The 24,003-nt window shown below is 36.1% G+C and overlaps 5 protein-coding genes across 5 annotated transcripts; 2 read left to right on the top strand and 3 right to left on the bottom strand.

Moving 5' to 3' along the window:
• Window positions 1-245: 245 nt before the first annotated feature.
• EAF01_002796 (uncharacterized protein) lies at window positions 246-2,001 on the bottom strand (the record flags this gene model as incomplete). Its single annotated transcript, XM_038911050.1, has 3 exons — window positions 246-1,266; window positions 1,318-1,811; window positions 1,873-2,001. The coding sequence occupies 3 exons, from the start codon at window positions 1,999-2,001 to the stop codon at window positions 246-248; spliced, it is 1,644 nt and encodes a 547-aa protein (XP_038773972.1).
• A 2,735-nt stretch (window positions 2,002-4,736) lies between these two features.
• EAF01_002797 (uncharacterized protein) lies at window positions 4,737-5,235 on the bottom strand (the record flags this gene model as incomplete). Its single annotated transcript, XM_038911051.1, has 2 exons — window positions 4,737-5,119; window positions 5,175-5,235. 2 exons carry the CDS (start codon window positions 5,233-5,235, stop codon window positions 4,737-4,739), a joined length of 444 nt encoding a protein of 147 aa, XP_038773973.1.
• Window positions 5,236-7,740: 2,505 nt separating this feature from the next.
• EAF01_002798 (uncharacterized protein) lies at window positions 7,741-9,470 on the top strand (the record flags this gene model as incomplete). Its single annotated transcript, XM_038911052.1, has 6 exons — window positions 7,741-8,151; window positions 8,263-8,579; window positions 8,637-8,775; window positions 8,833-8,866; window positions 8,983-9,191; window positions 9,429-9,470. 6 exons carry the CDS (start codon window positions 7,741-7,743, stop codon window positions 9,468-9,470), a joined length of 1,152 nt encoding a protein of 383 aa, XP_038773974.1.
• A 1,622-nt stretch (window positions 9,471-11,092) lies between these two features.
• Window positions 11,093-12,229, bottom strand: EAF01_002799 (uncharacterized protein; the record flags this gene model as incomplete). The annotated part of the gene is made up of 3 exons (XM_038911053.1): window positions 11,093-11,975; window positions 12,033-12,092; window positions 12,141-12,229. The coding sequence occupies 3 exons, from the start codon at window positions 12,227-12,229 to the stop codon at window positions 11,093-11,095; spliced, it is 1,032 nt and encodes a 343-aa protein (XP_038773975.1).
• Window positions 12,230-15,405: 3,176 nt separating this feature from the next.
• Window positions 15,406-15,783, top strand: EAF01_002800 (uncharacterized protein; the record flags this gene model as incomplete). Its single annotated transcript, XM_038911054.1, has 1 exon — window positions 15,406-15,783. One exon carries the CDS (start codon window positions 15,406-15,408, stop codon window positions 15,781-15,783), a length of 378 nt encoding a protein of 125 aa, XP_038773976.1.
• Between the last annotated feature and the right edge of the window lie 8,220 nt (window positions 15,784-24,003).

Genomic DNA, 24,003 nt, shown 5'->3' on the forward strand with positions numbered 1-24,003 from the left:
TTGAGGTGGTCGAAAAGAGGGGGTGGTCGGAAAGTGGGGTAGTTGACTTATACTCAAAGTATAAGTTTTGAATCTTAAGTTGTATCACAGCTTCCGAAACTCGCTGTTTTTTTCCGATGGTTCTCAGTAGTAATAGCAGTCCCATCAAAGCTGCATAATAAGTTCCAGACATAAAAGTCTCTGTCGCGCCAAATCATTCCCATCATCCCAAGTATTGATGTTTCATGATCTCATTCCCAAGACTTTCAGTTTCCAACCAATTTAACTCTACACGGAAGACCTTCACTCGGATGAGCAGCCCCAGACAAAATCTGATACGCTCTATCTCCTTCAACAGTTCTGATACCCGTCTTCGCATGAAGACCATCCCACTCCTCATACACAGTTTTAATTTCAAACTCTCTTCCAGTCAATACAAGAAAAATCTTCATTTCCAACATCGCAAGTTCCTGTCCAATGCATTTACGAGGTCCGAATTCAAATGGACGAAAGGTGCCTTTCTTAGGGTAGAGACGGTGTCCTTCTTCAACGAGCCAACGCTCTGGAATGAATTCGCTTGGTTCGGGCCAGTAAGCAGGATCACGTTGGATAGCGTGTGAATTTGACCAGACCATGAATCCTTCTGTGGGGTATTGAAGGCCATCGGTTCCTGACATGAAGTAGCCGGTTTCACCGCTACGAGCTGTGGAAGCAGAGGGGTACAATCGGAGGGTCTCTTTTGTAACGGCCATGGTGTAAGGAAGTTTGTTCAAGATGTAAGGATCATCTGCGATTTTTCTTGCGGCTTCCTTGTGGTCCCGGCCTAGGATCATATTATGCTCAGCAATCAACAATTGGCGGGTCCTGGGATTGGTCCAAAGTAGATGGAGAGCATAGCACATGGTACTACTTGTTGTATCGTGGCCGGCGAAAATGAAAACTCTTAATTGAGATGTAGCGATGTCTCTAAAAGCGGTATCCATAGCGTTAATAGTGCTGTCTCTAGGCTTGCTAGCAAGATAATTATCTAAAGCGAGGTCAATGATTGATTTGCTGCTAGTGATTTGGGTGCCTTTGTTGACAATGTTTCGGCGCCTCAAACGCATATCCAACTCTCTCCAGATATATTTTACCATTCGCCGACCGTTCCACCAGTTGACAAGAGGGCGAATAGGATTATATCGTTGAAATGGATTGACTTCGTGACCAAATGACAACCAATCGAGTTGACTGAGCAAAGCAGATACAAAATCATTTGTCTCAAGCTGTGAATTCAAGTGTGTGTCCCTAAGCGTGTTAGGAACTAGTCTGAGGAACTCGAATCCTGGGTCTACTTACAGAGCCATTCGGCTGATGATATCCAGGTTCAATCTAGTCGTCAAATGGTCCATAATGACAATATCCGAGTTTGCAGCCGCTTTTCTCAGAATCTCGCAGAATACGGACATGTCTTTCATCATATCAGGAACCAGAGTCATCAGATGACCAGCGCTGAAGCCCGGATTGAAAATAGTTCTCCATTTTCTCCATTCTTTGCCTTCCATTGAGACCAAGTCATTTCCGCCTGTCATAGGCTTCAGATATTCACGCATGGCATGAAACTTGGGTAGCGGGTGTGATTGAGTCATCTGGTAAGCTGCATCCGGACCTACAGCTACCAAAATTTCACCGCCAAAGGGCCATGTATCGAGGTAGAACAACGGGCCAAGGTTAGGATAGAGGAGTTTGATCTGATGTGGGAGAACGTGACGATGGACATCGCTGGGCAATTGAGATACGATTTCGCCAATCAATTTCAAATGGCCAAAAAGAGGATGATGCGGAGGCATTGTCTTCGAGACGTGATTAGCTGGAGGGTCATAAACGGCGAGATGGATATCAGCAATAACTTACCAAGCCATCTCTTTGCATACGTTGAAACTTGCGACGAACTCGGAATAGGTCGATGAAGAATTTAGTAACTTTAATGCCAATTATCATGTAGCAAGCAAAAATAAGAAGACGCCAGCCCGGAAGACTCATAACGAAGTACTGATTGAGAAACGACATCTTTCCGCCAGGCGAGGTTAGAAGATTTGTAAAGTATCAAACGAAGTGCAAAGAAATGAGGAATTGTAAGAGTTGTATGCAAACTAGATGAGTGTGGAACAACCTGAAAATCAATTAAAAAGTAGGGGTATGAAAGATTTGAGAATGTGGCAGTCAGTTGGCGCTAAGAAAGGGATTTTTGGAAACCTATAGAGCGTCTCTAGGTGTTATTAATGTAGCTGGCTGGAGGTTCCATGTCATGGACCGAGTCTCATTATTAGATTACTCGCTGCAATTTTAAATGAGCTAGTTTAAACGGCTTCAGTGAATATGCCAAGATTTTCCACACTAAGAGCGAATGGATGGCGCTAGTACCAATTCTCATAGCAGTCTACCTCTTCAAAACATGCGCATTCTTTCAGAGGATCATATCTAGCTCAGAGACTATCTCTTCACTTTGAATGGAGAACTTCGAAGCTCCTTCTGCAGAAACACAATGGGCAAGGGATGATAGCACATCCACTGCAGGCTAGCTTTAACCAATAAGCGAGGTAGTAGACACTATATAGTCGAAGCAATACTGTGCAGTCTTAAAATCATAAGCGAAGTAGTATGCCTTGATCCCCAATCTCATCTGTTGGAACTTCAAAATACCTCAAATTTCTTCTCCCTCCCACATGGCGTAAACATATTAGACAAAATTATATAGTAATATCTAAATTGAAGGAACGAGGCCCTAATATTCATTCAATTGAGGGGAACTGATATTCTCTTTTATTTGGTTTCATCAAACCTAGGCTCAAGTTGAATAGTTCAAAGTCAATGAAGAGATCATTTCTCTGGACACCTCGGTGATATCCAAGCGTTGCTATACGTGATACGATTTATTGTGAAATCTTAGTGAATAATACTGCTTGGCTATTGATAATATGGCTGGCCACTGGAAGTGAAAGAAGAGAATGGAGAATCCACTGGGAGATCACATGGTGACCAAAGGCTTCGAATTGAGCCAAGAACCTGTGGAATAGACCTTCTGGTCACCTGTTCTCGGGACTATTAAGATAAGGAGAATGCATTGAATGATATAAAAGCCAAGACTTGCAAAAGGAAGTGAATGACGTGAATATGAGAGTCGGGACGTCTATCCAGGAGATCTGACGGGACATTTGTGTGTATAGATACGTGAGAAACTCAATCCAATAATTCGAACTATTCAAGAAATACGCTCCAAGTTGCAAAGAAGACTACAAAGTAACAGTTTTACTAGGGCAAGCTAGATGGTTGTTAGCATAAAAGAGACTTCACAAAATCAAAATGAGAGTCTTATTTTCATGATGACGTGATACACACCTGTAAAGAAGTATTGCAGCCCAATCCTCAACTCGGAATGCTTCTAAGAAAATTCATGTTTGTGATGAAGTTGATGATATTCATTGCAAAAAGGTCTTGGGACGATGAGATACTGAATCCAAGCATGGAGCTAAAAGCGAGATTGAATCTTAGAACGAGATTGAATAATCATTACTATCATTTTATATGCTTAAAAAATTCGATAATCGATCATTCGCTATTTAATGAATCAAAACTTAAGTACCAGATATGAGTATAAGAGCAATTATATGGCTTCCTTGAGCCTAGTAAAGCCTGGCAACCCTTTTTATCTGCGACTTGCAAACCACACACGATTAATTAAGACAGTCAACAAAAACACCCATCAGGCTCAAATTTTGCAGCCAGCGTCACCCGAGACACGTTTATCAGTTTGTTCCCAAGAATGAACTCGTGAATTCTTCACGCAACTTTGTCTCTAATGACATTGATGATAGTCTCACTCTGGGACAACCTTCTGTCACCAATATCGATTTCGAAGCAAAGAGTAGAGTGTTCAGCCGGCAGGTCATGAATCGTTGTACTTTTCCGATATTAGAAGGCCAGAAACAGATGCAACACAGTGCCTGGCATGTAAAATCAAAGCATTTTATGAGACCGAAACAAGTTGTCGATACCTAAGCACCTTGGAAGCATCTTCAATGGGTTGCTGCATATTATGTTTGTATAGTATAAACATACCTACGGAATATCCCAACCTCGAAAATGAAGGGCAGATGAGTCTCCAAGTAGTTTATGTAAGCAATATTGATTAGCTCTCAGCATACCCCACAACACAATGCGCGCTGCGATTGCGAGAGCTTCAGCTCCACGAACACTTGTCACTTCACTTGTCATTTTTGATCTCAATTACATGCATTCAACTAAGATTTCACGATCAAATTAGTAATCTTCGAACCATAAGATGGGAAGCTTCCTACATATAACATGCGTAGATGTCAAGGACTGGTCTGTGTGTGCGAAATGATCGGCTTAGTGGTAGATCAAAGGCTGTGTGCTAGCATCTACCCCGTCGATGCCACGTTCGTGTAATAAAGGAATAATTGAAACTCATCCCAAGTCTATTGCGGCGAAGAAGCATAGCAGATCTAGAAGGACCATCCGACAATCTGATACAACTACGCGGAGTGAGATCGGACACTGTGCCTTCGTTCCGAGAATGGGCTAGTGCACATGGATTCCGGATGATAGCACAAACAATACATTCAAATTCAAATTCAAATTCAAAAGAGCTCGAGAAACAGTTTTCTAGATCGAAATATTCAGTGCTATTTTCAACATCGGACGCTTTCAGTTTTTTTCTCATTTCTACTTTGCTCAGCCCGATCAATTCCATTCCTTCAGTTATGGCCCGCAATATCGCCAGCCCTCTCATCTTCTCCGCCGTTGTTTCTGTTTTCTTCTGCGATAGCTTCGTCTCGTTTGTAGTCCCCGCTATTGTTTCGTTTGTAGTCTCCGCCGTTGTTATTTTTTTTTTCTGTAATAGCTTCGTCTCGTTTGGTGATATCCTCCTCCCGCTTGGTAATTTCTTCGTCCCGCTTGATGTCTCCATCATTTCTTTTGGTGTCAACAATTTTAACACCTCTCTTGGAGTCTACGGCCTCATCATCTCTTTTGGTATTCACAACATTAACACCCCTCTTGAAGTCTATGAGCGTCTCTTCTAACGACAATGTTAGGGCATCATCGTCTCTCTCAGAGGGAGAAGAAGGATTCTCGAGTACTGTTCTGTGTCTCCGAGTATGTTCAAATTTCAAGAGTGGTTTATATATACTTACAAATCGCACGTCCTAAGGCATAGCGGACGAAGGCAATGATCATGAGCTTTGAGTAATACATAGTAAATACTAGTCGACTTTGTTAGGGAGATGTTAAAAGTGTGAAAATTTGTTTAGAATCCGATTGAAGTGTTCAAGTGAAATAAAGCGAATTTTGGTAGTTGTGCCGTTGGTCAGTTAGATCAATGGATTTGTCTTAAATGAAAAGTGATGTTATCTTACTTGCAGTTCGAAGAGCTCTATATATGATAGATTGGGCGGTGTAAAATTGTCGATTAGTTGGAGGAAGTCTTTCAGTGCCGCGTCTCTGCAAGACAGCATGCTGCCAGTAAGTCAGCATGTTTTACTGTTTATCACACAATGAATGTCATGGTGTGAAGACTTGGATACTCGAATTCATGCATACTGCGAAGACTCACGTATTGGAACACATGCAATACAACAGTCACTGACTTGATGCTCATGTCTTACGATACTGAGACCGTGATCGCTCTCTTCTGCCAAAAGTTACAGCAAAGCATTGATGTGCATCGTTCTTTTTATCAGATGCGGGAGTCTACCGCTTTTCGCTAGAGAGAAACAATTTTTTTCCCAGATCTTAATCTGGGATTGTAGGGAGACACGGTACCACACTGAGCTGTCTACGCACCCTAGTCCTGCTGATCATGATGCGGGATAAGTCTAACCCCCAGAACACTTATCATGATGTTTCATTTTCCCCAAACCCCCAGATTCATGCATACTCTAATCTCTAGTCCCTACTTCCCAGGAAGATTGCCAAGATTTAATATATGCACACAAAATGCATTTCTTAAGATCTTCTCCAGAAGATGGGGCTACCGGACCCACTGTTTTCAGATTTTAATTGCAGATAATTATGGGGCGCTCCTTCAACACAACCAACAGTCCGGAATCATTGAAGCTCCAGCCTTACATGCTGGATCAGTTGATGGATACAGATGATTATGAGCAATTTAACCTGGGTCTTGAAAATACTGCACATGCTTCAATTCCTCATATGGTTAGAGGAGACTTCTCGATGTTTACTGCTCCATATGGTGAGTGATCTTTCTGCGTTGAGCCCTTTCATTGAATCAATGCACTTGCTCACTTCTGTCTAGATCCTGTTTTCTTTCTTCATCATACGCAGCTTGATCGACTTTGGTGGTTGTGGCAGCAGAAGAATATACAGAATCGTTTGTATCAGTACCGAGGTGTTTCAGCGTTTAAATCGCTTGAGAAGGCCTCGATCAAAGATCTTCTGCTTATGGGAGAACTTATTGCCGATATTGAAGTCAAGGACATTATTGATACGGAATCTGGGGTACTATGTTATAGTTAAGAGTTTGAGCAAATTAATTCTACCAAGTTTGATGATAGAGGCAACAGCCACCGTGTCAGATTTTTCTTTCAAAAATAGCATTGGCATGTTTATAGAAGGTGTCCAGAAGTCTATTTCTGAGCATGTTTATTCAAAGGCCCCCTCTCTATGGTTTGTTTTGTTTGATAGTCTCGGTGAGAAATCTAAACGTGTGTATATATTATGTTGGAATAAGTACTTCCGCCCTGCTGCTCCAAGATGCCTTCTCTTACTCCCTATCTGAGAAAAATTAGTATTGTATAGCGAACATTAATTTCACGCAAGGCATAATTATTTTCTTGCCCGGACATGCAGATAGGAGAATACAATAAGGTACACAATGTAAAAGTGAGACTCGCTTGGAGCGCTCGGCAGAGGAGCACACTTCTTGTTTTCGCAATTGGAATAGTAGTAGTAGTAGTAGTAGTAGTAGTCCTGAAGCGAGATCTGGCCATTACCCGAAAGGCTTGCAGTACCAGGAGAAAGAAATGTCATATTTTGCAATAGAACATGGGTTATTATCATGATAGTGACTAAGGTGGTGAATTGTGTGACTGGTCAAAAGGCAGAGACAGAGAAGCAATATATCACTTGTTGCTACTCGAGTACTTTAGATCGAGAATGCGTTGTCCCTTTAGATAATGTCTGTCGAGACGTTCTCTATGTGAAGGAAACTCTCACGAAAAAAGATCCCCAAAATGCTTTCATGAGCACGTATACAGGACTCAGGTAACGGCAAACACCCATGTTTAACCAAAATCGTCAACTGCATCTTGCGAGGGGAAAGTAAATTTGTGAATGTTCGAAATTTGGCTTGTGAGATCTAATGTTGAAGGGAAGGTTTCTTGATGGGAGCAGCGGTTGTAATGGAAGATTGTGGATTCGTGGGAATCGGCAAGATTATGATAATTGAGGTCTTGAGGGGTGCAGTGGAGATGAGATGTTTGGATATATGTCGAAGGTACGGACTTATCAATTATTGATTGGAGCTTTTTTATCTATGCTTCAATCCCATTTGCATTTATCTTGTTTCCTCGAGCAAAAAGGTCATAACCATCTGTAACCAACATCCCCTAGGCCGAAACATTCCACAACAAGCCCTTGTTCGACTCCGAGAAAGATGCCCGTTGATGCACTGGTCCCATCATCACATCTCCCCACGATCCAGCACCAGTTTCAAATCTCGTGCTCGAATCATATCAATCAATGGGCGTAACCTTGATTCCAGATATGTTTAGTACCTGCAAAAGTGCTCATGGTTGTGGACATGTTGTTCGAACCGCCTCCCAAGGTACTCGTACTATGTCTACAGATTACATCACAAGTCCTATGAAAAATTCGGACATCTCAATCAAAACAAACACTTATAACGATCGCATCAACCTCAAAACTGATAAATCTGGTGCGCTACGAGCCAACGGCGTATTCCTGCAAGACAATACCGGCCAGAAATCTTTCGTAAAAGCCCGCAAAGAAGTAATCATCTCAGCAGGAACCTATGGAAGTCTAGGAATTCTTCTCCGATCTGGAATCAGCTCCAAGCAAGAAGTTGAAAAGCTTGGAATCCAGAGCCAAGTTGATCCCCCAGGTGTCGGAAAGAACTTGATGGATCATTTGGTAAGCATACTTTTCTATGTGTTCGGAGCGTCCAGCCACATTCACTTATGAATTACTCGGGATACTATTTCTCTCCTCGCAAGACTTGCTTTGTGTCTAATTCAAAACCAGGTTGTTCTTTCATTCTACGAAGTTTCCACGCCAGCTCTCACCAATGACCATCTCATCTGGCACACGAAAGGAAAGTCCAAATCCTTAACTGAATACCAAACCGATAAACCGGGCTTCTTTTCACAATTCCCATTTGGAACTTTCGCATTCGCTCGTCTCGACTCCAGACTCTCCGATTCTCCCCTCTGGAACTCTGCTCCCCGCACCAAAGATCTCGATCAAATGAGTCTCTCACCTACCCAACCCCGCGTCGAATTCTGGAACACAGAATGCTACAGCCCAAATTACATGTTCAGGAACTTCCCCCCAGATGGCAAGTATGCGTTTGCAATGGCTACGGAATTCTTCGCACCACGATCATGAGGTGAAGTCAGTTTCAAGTCAAGTGACCCTACGGAAAACCCTGTCGTGAATCATCGGTATCTCGAAGATCCCTTCGATATGCTCGTATTCAGTGAGGGATGTTGCATGGCGACTGAAATTGCAATGAAGGGGGCAGGGACGAAAGATATCGTGAGTGGATCCTGGCCACGATCTAGAAATCATCACACGTTTACTACTCGAGAATAGTGGGTGTTGGTTATCAGATCTAATGCAGATGCATGTGAATGGCCTGTTTCCAGAATTCATACCCCCTTCTCTCAACACCCACCCATCCATCCATCTGCAATCCATTCATCTACAATCGCCACCCAACCAACTCTAACCCCCATTCCCTAGGCTACCACCCCGCCGGAACATGTAAAATGGGTCACCCCAACGATCCCTTCGCCGTCCTAGACTCAAAACTAAAAGTGCGCGGGATCACTGATCTTCGAGTCGCAGATGCAAGCGTGACTCCCTCTCTCATCGGAGGACATCCTCAAATGGCTGTTTATGGAATCGCCGAAAAAGCTGCGGATCTGATCATTTTCGAGATAGGATGTGTGGTTCGTAGTGGGTGACTTTGTGAATCAATAATAAATAAGTATATATATATATGTTTTTGGTAGATGAAGGGGGGTATGAAAGGATGGGAATGAGATGTAGTGGAGGTTTGCATTCGACTTTGATATTTAGTGAAGTGTTAATTTTGATTTTTTGAGATTTGAGAACTTGGTTTATTATTGATTGAAGAATAGATTTTAAATTCTGAAATCAAAGAAATCAAACTAAATTTGCTGTAGATTTTGAGGGTTGAGAAGGGTTCTGTTAGTCCGTACATCTAATAGTAATGGAAATCACAAACAGAAAACCCACGCCCACATAACTTTTACTAGATACCTAATACCTATCCATAAACCCTATAAACCTGCCTAGGTACTCTAAAAAGAATCATCCACTAGTACTCATCCATTCTCACTCAACCACTACATATATACCTACATATCTATACAAAGTCATATCTACACTTTCCCATTCCCCACTAGTCTAAAACATCATAAAATGGCTTCAATCGCTTCAATACTTCACTCTATAATAATGTAAGTTCTTAGTACACCTACCTACCTACCTACCTACCTACCTACCTCCTTACATTTACCCCCTCCTCTCCTCTCTCCTCTCTTCTCCCTTTCTCCTTCACACCTCACATACTCTCTCCCCATTCCCCCTTTTCCCCCCCTCCCAACCCCAAGACCGCTATACATTCTCTACTTTCTCTACTTTCCACTTCATTTCATTTTCTTGATACTCTTAAAAATATGAAATCTTCAGAGAATGAAATGCCGGGGTATCACTTCCCCCCTCTTTCCCTCTCTCAAAGTTCAAACAAACTCTGCGAATAGCTAGGTAGCTAGCTAGCTCATCACATCACATCCAAATCACATCGAATCCAATGACCACGCTCAAAATCCAATTTAAATAATCCATATAGATAAAATAAATACATGAATACACCACACATAAGCTTTCAATTCCCAATCTCCGATCCCCAAGAATACATATACACACACACGCTCCACTCTCTTCCCTCTTCCCTACATTTCCCACAGCAAAAAACAACAATAACAACAATACTACAAAGATAATCTAATATGATAATACAAGACAATACAATACATAAAATACATACATGCAGCAAGTAATCAACAAGCAAGCAACAAATACCATATAACTAACATATAAAAACCCGGCGCGATAGGTAGCTAGCTAAATAAGCCCTATTTCATCCCATCCCATCCCATCCCCTCCCGTAAAATTTTCCACAAAAATCCTAAAACGCCCGGATTCGCTTCCTTTCGTAGTATAGTGCTTAGACAATGCATATACATGCGGATATACAATTCCAAGGATGTGATGCGAAGTGATGTGGTGTGCTATTCCTGCCACTTCCAAATGTGAATTTCCATTCCTCCATCCATCCATCTATCATTCAATCATTCATCCATTCATCATAAATGCCCCCAAAGAAACATGTCAGCGACAGCCCGAAGAAGTAAGTTTTTATAAATTCTGTTCCCTTCGCGATGCAAACCCACCGAGACTTCCAGTATTGTGCGCGTATCATCTGAGACTCCCGATTTGTAGATCCCCATGGCACAGGGCTTATGGATAGCGGGCTCCTAATTTCTCGGGTGTAGTGATAATTCGCCAGGTGCATTTATCCTATTATCGTGATATCCATTCCGGATCGCACGCCCATCAGGCTCCAAGCACAAAAAAATAACATACAAAAATAGACAAAAAAACGCCCGTAATAATCAAAGCAGGGCTGTGTCAGAGTAGAAATGGATCCGTCCGTCCACCTAAAATTTTGCCCAAAGATAGCCAGCCAACGCCTAAATGTGGGTAACATACAACATAAAAGTCGTCAAGTCATTAGCCGAGGCAAAATCCCTCTGGTATGAAATCAAGGACGAAAGCGGCTTGCACTCCTTTCCTGAATCTGCTGTTCTGTCGTAACGTATAATCGGTCTAGGTAAGACATAGCTTCCGCATCCTTCAATATTTTAGCTACCTGAATCCCGGCGGAAATTAGCTGGAGGATATTCCTATCATCCTTTAATGGGCGTGATTGATGCTTTGCAGCATGCCTCATTTCCAGGCTATTTTCCAATATGGTAACAAATTGTTTTATCTGGCCATTATATAATACCCGGGCCGGTATGCGTCTCTTGGTTGCGAGACGTTTGAGAAGGTACACCCACTCCGTCCATTCACGATCTTGGGGTCGTTCCACAGGTCGACAGCTGTCACTTAGAGGAATAGGAAACTGGTACTTGGCCACAAAGTCAAAAGCACACTGTGACAACCGGTCATTGACTCTATTTAGGACACTATCCTGTTCCTGTACCACAAGGTTTGTGGGAAGATGCGGCAAATCTCTCTCCTGCTGGGCAATGTATTCCGGGGGTGGTCGTTGTAAGAATTGATGTGGTCCATCAAATTCATCCCTATTAGATGGTCGTCTTTGAGAATGGCCTTTTCCGTCACTTCTTGCTTTTCCGGATGACCGATTGACGGAGTCTAGCGTGTAATCCGTTGGGCTGGGAGATGCAGCATAATCGTCCATATACGTCTCAGGCGAGACTCTGCCTTGAGGCTCCCAACTTGGACCTTGGCTTGTGTAAGAACCATAACTTGGTCCTGCGGTTCCATATACATTTGATGATGGGCCAGCGCTGTAAGCATTCGATCCATAAATTGAGTCCGGGCGGGCTAGAGGACTCGAGGTCATGGGTGCAGCGATAGGGTTGTAAGACGAGACACTTAGATCCGGGGCATATGATGCGCTTTGAGGTTGATTTTCAGCTTCCTTAGTTCCGAATCTGGGATACATGCGTCCTTACCTGGTGTTTGGATAAAAGCCACCGTCGAAACTCGCGCGATTGCCGGTGGAATATGTGGTCCTTGCTGGTTAGCTCTCTATCATGTAAATTTGCAAATTTGTCGCATACCTTCTCGACGAATCCGGAAGACTCGTAGGAATCGTTCGTCCATAACTAAATTCCGGTTGGATGTGAATACTTCTTCTGGATGCCATCATTTTGAGATATCAAGTTTTAATTCCAGGTCCAAATCCCAAGTCAAGAGGAAACTTGATACTTGTACGATACAATATGAGAAAGAAATGAGATGGAAATTAGAGATAGGTCCTTCTTTGTCGGATGACAATTAAATGCAAAATGGCTCCAATATTGGTATCATAGATTGATTGTCCACGATTTAATTAATGGGTCCAGCAAGGATATCCAGATCCAGGAACAGGGGCGGTGAGTATGCCAGGTGATCCAAGGGTTTTATGGTTTTTGAAACAACAAAGCTTTTATGCTATCAATTGAGCTGATCTGATGGGGGAAAAGGGAAGAAGAGGTAGGCGGGAAGTCGATTATTATATAGACAAACATTCATGGTTTATACAGCTGAAGCTCACTCGAAGCTTCACCGTAAAGATTGGACATATCAAACAATAAATCTCCGAGACCCTCCAAGCACTGATAGGGCAATCAAGAAACATACCCGGTAGAAATCAGGAAGCTATGACCTAGGATGAACAATGATTTGAACTGCATTGGGGATTCTTGTGCTCCCAATAATCTTGAATTCTCGCATCTTTGAATCTATGAGAATTGTTGAGAATCTCCCGTCTACCGGGAAAGCCAGTTTCCAGATGGAAGATTGGTGTTCTGGCCCCCAAGAAGTGCATTGTCAAGAATTTGGTAAGGATGCTCCCTCAAAACAAAGTTACTCGGTGCTCAGAGATCGACGCCGCTCATTCTCTTTCCGCAAAGGCTACGTTAGAAATCTTATCGCGAAATGCGATGCGACCAGCCAGAGGGTATTGGCAAGGACAGACCTCGGAGCCAGTGGGATGTTGCCCGCTGTGCTGTTCGGTATACGGAGTACTTTGTGGCTGCATTAGGCATTATTGGGCAATGTATGTCCAGTCTTGATCTCGAACAAGGTGTGACGAGAGCATAAAGTAAAATTGTTAAGTATGTAAGAGGTACCTGGGAGAGAACCAATGCCGACACCAACCACCGATCTCAAGCGTGGCAAGCGCCAAAAAAGAGTAGGTAGAAAGTCGAATGGCATAAAAAGTATGGGGAGTTCGGAGAGTGGGTGGAAGATGGGACAAGGAAAGCCCTTGGTATGTATGGAGAAGAAGAGATCTCCGGGGCGGTGACGGGGCGTCTATCAACAATGGTATGATCGTATGAGGCTTTCTCGGCCCCCCAGGTTGACGAATGGTAAGGGAGAGGATGGAAACGATAGAACCCCATTGTATCATTTGAATCATTGGGATTGGTATTGACTGGTATTGGTGTTGATTGGTATTGTTAGTAACTGCTGTACCGGGGAACGTTGTTGTAGTGTTCTCTGATTCGACATCAATCATATAATTAATCGATATATACTCTCTTACCGAGTGGCTGGTTGGGCATAAACGCGTTAAAAAAAGCCCAATCAATGCATGACGGCCTGTTCGTAAAATCTTAATATTGAGCCATAACAACCTTATTAAGGGCCCATATGTAAGAGGTAAGAGGTATTAATAGCCATTTTATACTTGATTTACACTGAAACTGGGCGTAAAATAAGAAATCTTCGGATGATGTGTTGTAAATTTTGGTCTAGACATAGTAGACCTAGACAATTACCTAGGTAGACGTTGACATATTTGACAGTGGCGACATGCATGGAAAATCAATATGAGGATTAACTATATTATTTCCTATCCGAGTAATTGTGAGACCTTTGATGTAAGATCTCATTCATACCACCTTCTGCATTGCGATATCAAGCATCAAACATTCAGGGGCGTACTATTTTAGACATGTAATTAAGTTTGATGAAGAATCCCGTGGGGTGCTGAGGGGTACTTGGGGACTTTGTAGGTACCGCTATGCTAATGTGATTTGGATGTTTGGATGACAACTCAACTAGGCAAAGTCAATGATCAAATATACCGAGTAAAGAGTGAACAACATGAAATATGATGAACGTCAAGTGGTAGAGTGAGCAAGGTATGTCCTTTTAGCCCGAGGGAATTATACGGTGTTGAGTTCCAGTTTTCTTTCTAGAAGAGAAAAAGAGATACATGATGTTTCTAGTGCTTTACTAAGTACTTTTACATTGAACTTGTTCTAGGACTATAATGAGTGATAATAAAGTTAATGACTTTCTTATTATAAACATAGCCTATTACTTGAACTTAACCTTTTGACTATTCTAATTCCACACCCTGTGAGCACCAACAACCATTTAGCTCGGCCTAGATACCGTTACTTGTCATCAGCTCTGAGGATTTCAGAAAAGATGGTGAGTGCTAGTTAATGCTTCCAACCTTCTAAACCTTCCAGTGCTTTACATTCGCATCTCCGAAATCTACAAGATGATCCTTGAAGTCATGAAAGTTGATGTGTTAATTGATTTTGATGCCAAATTGCTTGTCGTCTAATGGGGAACAACGATTCTCCTGGGAACTTTTCTGAAACTTCATATACATTGCAAAGGCATTGCAACACTGTCATACTTGATGATGATATTGTGAAATATCTAGCCATTTACCTTTCTCCTAGTCAGATTGTACAGCATAAAGTGCTGTCAATACTGGGATGATCTAGATGATCCTGAGTCTTGCAAGTTACCTCTATCTAGTTCTTGTCAGTAGGTATTTGGGATGCCAATAATCTTGTCACGGTTCATCCATCATTTCTGAAGATATACGTGGCACTAATTTCATCTTCCTAAGCAACACAAGTTGTCGATCAACACCAGAACCTACCACCTCCGTATGTTCAACAGCCGATATAACCTAAACTCGACATCGTTCTTGTACGCTTGATCGACGTTGGGAGCAATTGCGCGACCTTTGCACTCACAATGATCGGCTAGCTTCCCATCATTTCACTGTGGCGAATATTACCTCGGCATTCGTATGTGGATAGTTGTCATCGACCTAGAGCGGGGAAATCCCAGTATTATCCTCACCAAAGCCTTACGTGGGCAATTGGTGTTGCAACTGCTTTTTTCCAACAAGGGGTCTGCTCGTACGAGGTAACTGCATCAAATTACATTTCAAGGCTACCTGCGTTGAACTAGACGACACACAATCGAGTAGCTTCACCGCAATCACCATCCGATTTCAAGAATCCTAGCCAAAACAGTCAATCCGTCATTCTAATCCTCCATAAACTATCATACCAAGAATTGAATAGTATGTCTCTCAGCAAGGAGCAATTGAGAAAAGAAGCCATTGCATTCTGTCAGGCATTCGTCGACGGAATCTCGCCTGAAATTATCCTATCTTCACACTTCTCTTCATCACCTCGAATCACAGAACATGGTCCCGAGAATCTGGAACTTCCTTTTCTAGGTAAAAAATTCTCGGGTCGTAAATGCCTCTCTGATAATCAAACATGCGATGATTACTTCAACATCCTATCTCGAACCCTTGAGTTCCAACCCTCACCATCTACATTTCCTTCACCCAAATCTTTTATTGTCGATGAGACGTGCGAAATTTGGGGGAAGAAAGGTGTGGTTAGTGTTGTCGGAAGTGCCACTTTCAAAAGTTTAAAGACAGGAAGAACTTGAGATGAACAGTTTATATATCGTTTGAGTGAGTTTGATGACGAAGGAAAGATTGGCCATTGGGAGATTTGGGCTGATACTTTGTCTGCTTGGAATGCCGTTCACAGTTGAATTTGTGATGATATGTTGTGGGTTCTCATTTTATGACATCTTCATCGCCTTGAAGTTGGTAACTAGTAAACGAAATACAGTATCGTTTCTCGAATCTGCAATGACAGGTGACATATTTGGCACTTCCAACACTGGTGGTGTTAATTCAGCATACTAACCTTACTTGCTAGTCCATATATTTTACACTCAATTGATCGTAGTACGTCAATCGAACCAACGGCTCGATCTCCTATCAGTGATGATTCAGTAATCAAACACCGAGTTCTATACCGTCACAAGAGAAAATAGGCATCAAGTGCAGTTGATTACATAGACGTTAAATCAGAAGTCTTCCTTTTTTTCACTTCTGTACACCAACAGCGCTTTTGTTCACCCAAATAAAGTGTCCTCCCTCGTGAGTTCACATATTTTCTCAAGCAGTCCTGGTATGCGCATGTTCTTCTATAATGATATTGGATTTTGAGAGCTGTTGATATTCCCTCATTGGGAATCTTTCTCGATTCTACTATCTGCCATCTCCAGAGGTTTTCCGAACAATGAAATTCTTCACAAGATCCAGCGATGTCAGATTTGGAGAATTGAAAGTTGATCAGAGGAGATACATCCCAGGAAACAACTGCTTTTGCAATTATAGTACCACTTTTGCATCACAAGCTGCAGACGGGAGGGATTCAAAACTTATTTGGCGTCAATTTATTCGTGCTCATGCTACCTTATTGAAAAAGATGTGAGATATCCATCCAACGAAACAGTTCAGATTCAGCCCCACTCTTTCCATGTTCTGAATAGTATATTTGGAAGATTTTATGGAACCTAGACGACATGGTTATTTACACGTTATATACTATGAAGAAGACATTGACCCGGGATGGGATTCTTCACAACAGTATTTACTATTGAGAACCGAGAAATAAGATTTATCTGAGTATCTTAACTCCTACTTCTTTGTCGTGGTTATATATCTGTATTTCGGGTGTGGCTGTGAGGGGGCATAAGCGGTTTGTTTTGTGGTGTTTAGAGTAGTCTATTGCGATTGGGGAATGCTGTGTTTGAACTTTGATGCAGAAATAAAAAATAAGAATGATTGATAGCATAATTATTCGATAGCGCTAAGATTCGATTTCAATAAGAGAAATTCAAGCAGATGTTTATACTGTCTGGCGAAATTATGGAAATTAATACAGACTAGCTTCTCTCTCCACAAAGTCATGATGCGAATTTCTCGGTTCCTATAATTATGCATACATAGTCTGTGTTAGAATCACTAGATAGAACATTAAATATACTCGCTGCAAGAGCTCACCTATCATACAAGAATTACAAGTAATTCCTCTCGATACTCTAACTTCTGGACTGGTCTATTGTAGATTCGAGAATTTATCTTTTAGTAGTAAATGTAAAATCCAATGGAACCTTGCAATGGAGATGGAGTGAGTAGTTAGGTATTGATAGCAAATGATCTTCCTGAGTGATAAATTATGTATGGGAACGGTGTCAACGGTGTCCTTGGATCGAAACGAGAGCTTTTGATCTGGAGTTTAATGTTTGGGGGTTATTAACTTATTTTCGAAACCAGAATTCATGTACTGAGTATTCATTTGCTTGTATACAACAAACAGAATAGAGTTCGTATATCGAAGCTAAGCTATCTGGTGCCCGTCTAGGTAGATGTATTCTAGGTGTTTATTGTAATGAAAATCCAACGTGTAGATTCGATTCTAGGAGTAGAAGTTTGACTAAAGTTTATCGAGTTAGTGACAGTTGGTAGGTAAAAAGTAGTTGGTCAAATTTACTATTTTCTTCTTATAGAGTTAGATTTAGACGAGCATATAGATAATAGCATAGATGTACACTTCTAGGTAGGTGGGTAGTCAAATTCCGTAATCAAATTTGTATACCTAGGTATCCATAGTGTTCTGTATTGTGGTAAGTTATCTTCTTTAGTGCTCGGCGGAGAAGGAGAAGTATTGTAGGTAATGTTTCGATAGATGGATGTATCAGGTTCGGTTAATTTGCCTATTTACCTACCTGAGTAATCTTACGTACATCCTCGTTTTCCAAGATGAGGACTTCGGGATTTTTTGTATAAAAAGTTAAGGAGTGAAGATCTTTCGAAATGCTATAGTTAATGTTTATAACGATTCGAGATCTTGATTTGAAGGGAGATTGTTGATATTAGGCTGGCTGTGTATTGTCTTGATTAGATTCTGGAGGTGGATGGTATGTGATCACTTCATATAGTCTTGGATCGTTATTATCTACGTCAAATGAGTGTGTGTAACTGTATTATATAGCAAAATATACATATTTAGCCGACACAGTTATGTAAAAATGTATCTGTATTGAACTTCACATCAACAAAACTCTTTCCGAACCAATGCAAATATCAAACATGTTGGAAGTTGTGGCACATACTCTAAGCTACTATGCATATATCACTTCCACTTCATAGTTAGATTTTACCTCTGTATAATTAATCTATATAGTCAATAATACATACATTCCATTAATCTACTCCTTTATTGTGAATAGGTTATAAGCCTAATAGCTTTATAATAAGATTAAGGTTAAAAGCTCTTTAAATAGCTTATATTATTAAAATAAAAGTTAACAACAAGAAACTTTTATATAATGTAACATTAACATACAAGATGTATATAGCAAATAGATTACTGAGTAGTAATAATAAAATAATCACTTATATTATATCTTTTTTTTTAAATAAAAAAAACTATGAATTATTATTAAAAGAATTATTCATTTCAGTTTAACACTAAAAAGTATTATTAACTATATAGTATTCAATATTACTTCAAAAATTATTACTTATAGATCAAAATTCATTATTTTCAATTACCCTACTTTAAAGAGAATTTCTCCTTTCAAATATTAGTATATTCAAAACTAAATTAATATAGTTTAAACAATTCCTCTTTTATTTTTTCATTTTATTATCAAAATATATTTAAATTATTAATATAAATTTTTTACTTACAAAACTTTAAAATAAATAAAAATATTAAATTCAAGAATTACTTTAAACATATCCCTCCTTTTATTTAAAAGAATTATAAATATTAAATTTATTAAATAAAAATTTAATTTTAAGTAAAAGATTAATTTTATATAGTAGTAATAATAGTAAATTCATAATCAATTCGGTCTATATAGCTATACTAAGACTATACAATGCACCTATATATGATTCTAATTGAATAAAATAGATAGAAAAAGGAAATAAAAATCCACCCCTCTTCAAACTTCTTTATTAAAACCCACAAACAACCTCCTAAACAATCCTTTCAAGTTCTTCAAATTATCTATATTATAGACTTATTATATTCAAAAACCTTTTTTCTATTAAATCCTTTAATATACCTATAAAAACCCTATACTTTCTATTTTATTACAATAATCTCTTTCTTTTTATTCAACTTTTTTCAAAATATTATAAAAGCTATAATTAGTTATAATATTATATCTCTCTCTAAGAATTGTTTTCGTCCTTTAATACTTCAAATCCTTCAAGAATCCTATTATAACCCCTAATCCATTATTTATAAATCTTATATTCATCTTTTTCCATAATACATCGATAGTATATAATTTCTTTTTAAAACCTAATATTTCTTATTCCCTTTTTTCCCACTGAATTACCCTATCGATATAGAATACAATATATTAAAGCCTATTGAATCAATTCATTAATATAAAGAATAAAACTATATTATAAAACTAAATAATTGAATAAAATTGAAATAGTAAATGTAATGATATTAGAATACTATTGTTTTAATAATATACACTCTATATTAAAAAGTTATTATTTTTTTTAATTATAATCGATAATATATTATCTATCATATAAAGTAATATTGAAATCAATATTTTATAATAATATTATATACTAATATAAAGTGCTAACGTGGTTTATCAGTGAGTGGGTCATATTAGTGAATGGGTCACCCATTTTACATACAAGATTCGTCTATGTGTAACCGTGCACTTTCTTTATCTAATAATATAATTTGAAAAAGTCTGAAAATATTGAAATTCAACTATATAAATATTATAAAAATTTAATCATTTATTAAAAATTTGAATTATTATAGTAGTTATTATAAAAATATTTTTTTTGTAACGAAAATCGTGACAATTTTCACTTTTTTTTTAGAATATAATATAAATATTTATATAAAGAATAGATTTGTAAAAAGTTGGTTTTTTATTATTATTGAAAATTCTTTTCTTTTTTTAAAATAATGATTAGTTATTAAAATAAGAATATTTAAAAAGACCTAATTTTGATGTATTTTCAAATGACCCATTCACTGATATGACCCACTCACTGATAAACCACGTTATATACTTGAATTAATATATTATAAATATTTTTTAAAAGGTTTAGCTTTTCTCTTCATTATATAGAATAGCTATAAATATATTGATAGAATATTAAATACTATATTAATATATTTTTTATAAAATATTTCTTAAAAAAAGTAAAGCTTTTTAAAGAGTTTTCATTCTTTATTTTCCTATACCTAAGAATCTTTTTCTTCATAATTGAAACTTTTTTATAAAGCTTTTGAATACTAAAAAGCCTAAATTATTATAGGAATCTATAATTTGATTTTTTTATTAATTATATTCGATATAGTAAACCTATTATTAATAGTATTAATATTAATAATTTCAATATAAATATATTAAATCCCCCTTCCTAACATTGACAATAATATCTCCTTAATCTAAATAGGTATTAATTTAATGACTTCGAAAAAAGTTAAAGAGTGATATTCTGATTTAAATGTAGTAAAGATTAATAGGTTTTTCCAAGAAAATCTTTCCTTAGTTTTTTCGTGTTTTCCTAATTTTATATATATATAAAGATATTATATGAATATATATGAATTATAATAATCAACAATTTAATTCAAGATTTCGAAAAGCTTTAAATCTCTAGTAACAATAGAAATACTATTATTAAGATTCAACTTAATATTAATAAAAAGACTATCTTTCTTAAAAACAATATTAATATATTATCTTATATTTATTATTTATGATTTAATAATAATAAAGTTTTAATAAAAAAATATAATATAGTAAAAAAAACTTTAGAATTATTTAACCATTAAATACTCCAAAATCGATAATATTGTAATAAATAAGTATCTTCTCAAAATCAAAACCTTCTCTTTTAATAATATTTTTGATATAATTATTATAAGTGTATAAAATAAGCTCAAATTTTTTTAACAAAAGTTCTTATTTGCGAATACTTTAGCTAATGCTTTATATATAGATAAATCACTCTTTTAAAGTTTAATCTTATTTCTCCCTAATAAGTATAAAATCATTATTAATATAATCTATATTATCAGTTTTATTCTAAATATTAATAATAAAATCATGCATTTATAAATTAAAGAAATAAAGATATAAATCTCTAAAAATTCAATACATCTTATAAAAAGAAAGAAATATGTTTTACTTTATCATTAACATAAAACTAATATAAGCTTAAAGGTTAATATATTTATTATTACTTATAAACTCTATAATAAATCTAATCATTTAATTCTAAAATGCTTTCAGCTTTATTATATCAAATATCTCTTAAAATCAAATTTAAAGTACAAATAGAAAAGAAAATAATCCACTTTTTTAATACAAAAGATAAAAAACGCAAGAAGTATAAGGCTTATATCGTCAAATTAAGCTCCAATGTTATTAAGAGTATCGTTAATAATGAATCTGATTTTAAGTATTATCACCTTATTAAAGAAAGTATTAGTAAAGCATCCCCAATATAATAATATGCTAATATCAACGCCACTTTATACATATCTGATCAATGTTTTTTATTCAGAAATCTAATTTATACTTTGTAATAAAGGATAATGATTGATGGGGAGCTATGTACTCGAATAAATAAGGAATAATGAATATGGTATATAAGAATGAAATAAGAATATCATTAGTTAGTGTATTATATATACCTGAATTAAGGGTTAACCTACTCTTAACTAAGAGAATTTGTAAAGCAAAATTCAAGAGTATATTTAATTTTAAAAAGATATATTTCATATTAGAAAATAATAAGAATAATAAAATTATTAAAATTATAACAAAAGATGGGATATATATCATTTCGCATATGAAATTAGAATATAAAGATTCTACATTCTTTATACTCTTTATAGAGATTATTAATAATATAAAATAGAAAATCGAAGAATTAACTATAACAAAAAAGGAAAAATACCTTATTTAATATAGATATTTTAATTATCTTAATTCTAATAAAATCAGAAATCTATAACGTGATTTATCATCGAGTGGACTATATCATTAAGTGAACTACTTTTATCTTAATAAATATGATTAACTTTAATATGTAATTTATTAATCATTTATTATACAATTTAATAATAAAGAGGTATATTTACTTTTAGTTATTAAAGTTATTGAAAATAATAAAAAACTGAGTCTTCAAAAGGCCTTTTAATTATATAATATCTCTTATATAATCTTTATTTATAGAATGAATAGTTTAACTTTATATTCTGAAATTTAAATGAATTGATATAAATTTACAGAATTAAAAAAGGAGGTTATTGTTTAATATATTCTTGATATAGATTTAAAAGGGTTTTTATTTAAATTTAAGGAAGTAGAAGATATAATGAATTATATTCTTAAATTGAAAAATGTAAAGTGTATTAAGAAGCTTTAAGTATATTGATTTGTAAAGTATTGAATCGAATTAAAGATATGTTTTAGTTATGTTTATGATTTTAAAAGAGTTCTTTATAAAGATCTCAAGCTTATTAAAGACTAGTTTTAATATTTTAAATAGTGATTTCTACAACTTTAATGAAATAGACTTTATAATGAATATAATATACTCTGGAATAATTATAATTAATATTAAAAGATGTAGTAGAAATAAATCAATATAATTAGGCAATTGAGAATGAACTATAATAATAATATATAGAAATAAAGAGAATAAAGCTATTCCCTCTTTTTTAATGGTTCAGAGATAGATTCACCTTTCTAATTAATATATCGAAATTAATCTTCCTATAGAATGAACTATTAAACCTATATTTAATAAATAAATAAATAATAAGATGAATTTAGAATAATTGAAATATTTTGATAAATATATTAAGAATCAAAGAAAGGGTAAATATCGAATATTAATATTAAATGAATATAAAAGCTATAAATCAATAGTTTTTTAAATATATTATAAAGAGAATAATATTATATGTTTAAGTTTATTATTATATTTAAGTTATTTAACTTAATTATTTAATATTGATTATTTTAATAATCTAAAATGTTCATATAATAATTAAATTAGTAAATTTATTAAAATATATATTAATTATATTTCAAAGATTGAATTCTTTATAGCTTTTAAAGTTATATATAAAAAATCAATCATTTTTTAGAATATAAAATTAAGATTTCAAAAAATAGATTTAATATCTTTAGATTTTAAAGCTATACTTTTGAAATTAAATATTCAAATTTGTATACTTATTCATCCTTTTTTCAATTAAGATTTATAGATCTTTTAAACTCTTTATAATTTATTTAAAGCTTTTTTACAATTAATTTTAATAAAATCTCGAATAATTTATTATTAATCAAGTTCTTTTATATTTATATTTAAAATTGTATTAATTTTAACTAAAGATATAAAAAGATTAATTTATAAAAATATACTTTTAAATATAAAGATTTATATACTTTAAATAACGAATAAAATATTAAATAAATATTGATATATGGAAAAAACTTAATTATATTAAAGAGAAGTATTTATTGAACAAAAGGGTTTTAATATATTATTTTAATAAAAGGTTAATATTTAGATTCAATATAATAAGTATTAAAAAGAAAGGAATTCTAATAGAGAAGCATTTTTTAATTAATATTATAGTAAGTGTGAAAAGACTGAGTATAATATAAGGACTTATTAAAATGATTTAATAAATCCTAGATTATTAGAATCTTTATATTTTTAATTAATTAATTTAGTTGTTATTGAATAATATGAGTTTGAAAGTGTGAATTGAGGTGAAAGTAGTT

This window comes from Botrytis porri (assembly GCF_014898465.1).
Source record: "Botrytis porri strain MUCL 3234 chromosome Unknown BPOR_003, whole genome shotgun sequence".
NCBI lineage: Eukaryota > Fungi > Ascomycota > Leotiomycetes > Helotiales > Sclerotiniaceae > Botrytis > Botrytis porri.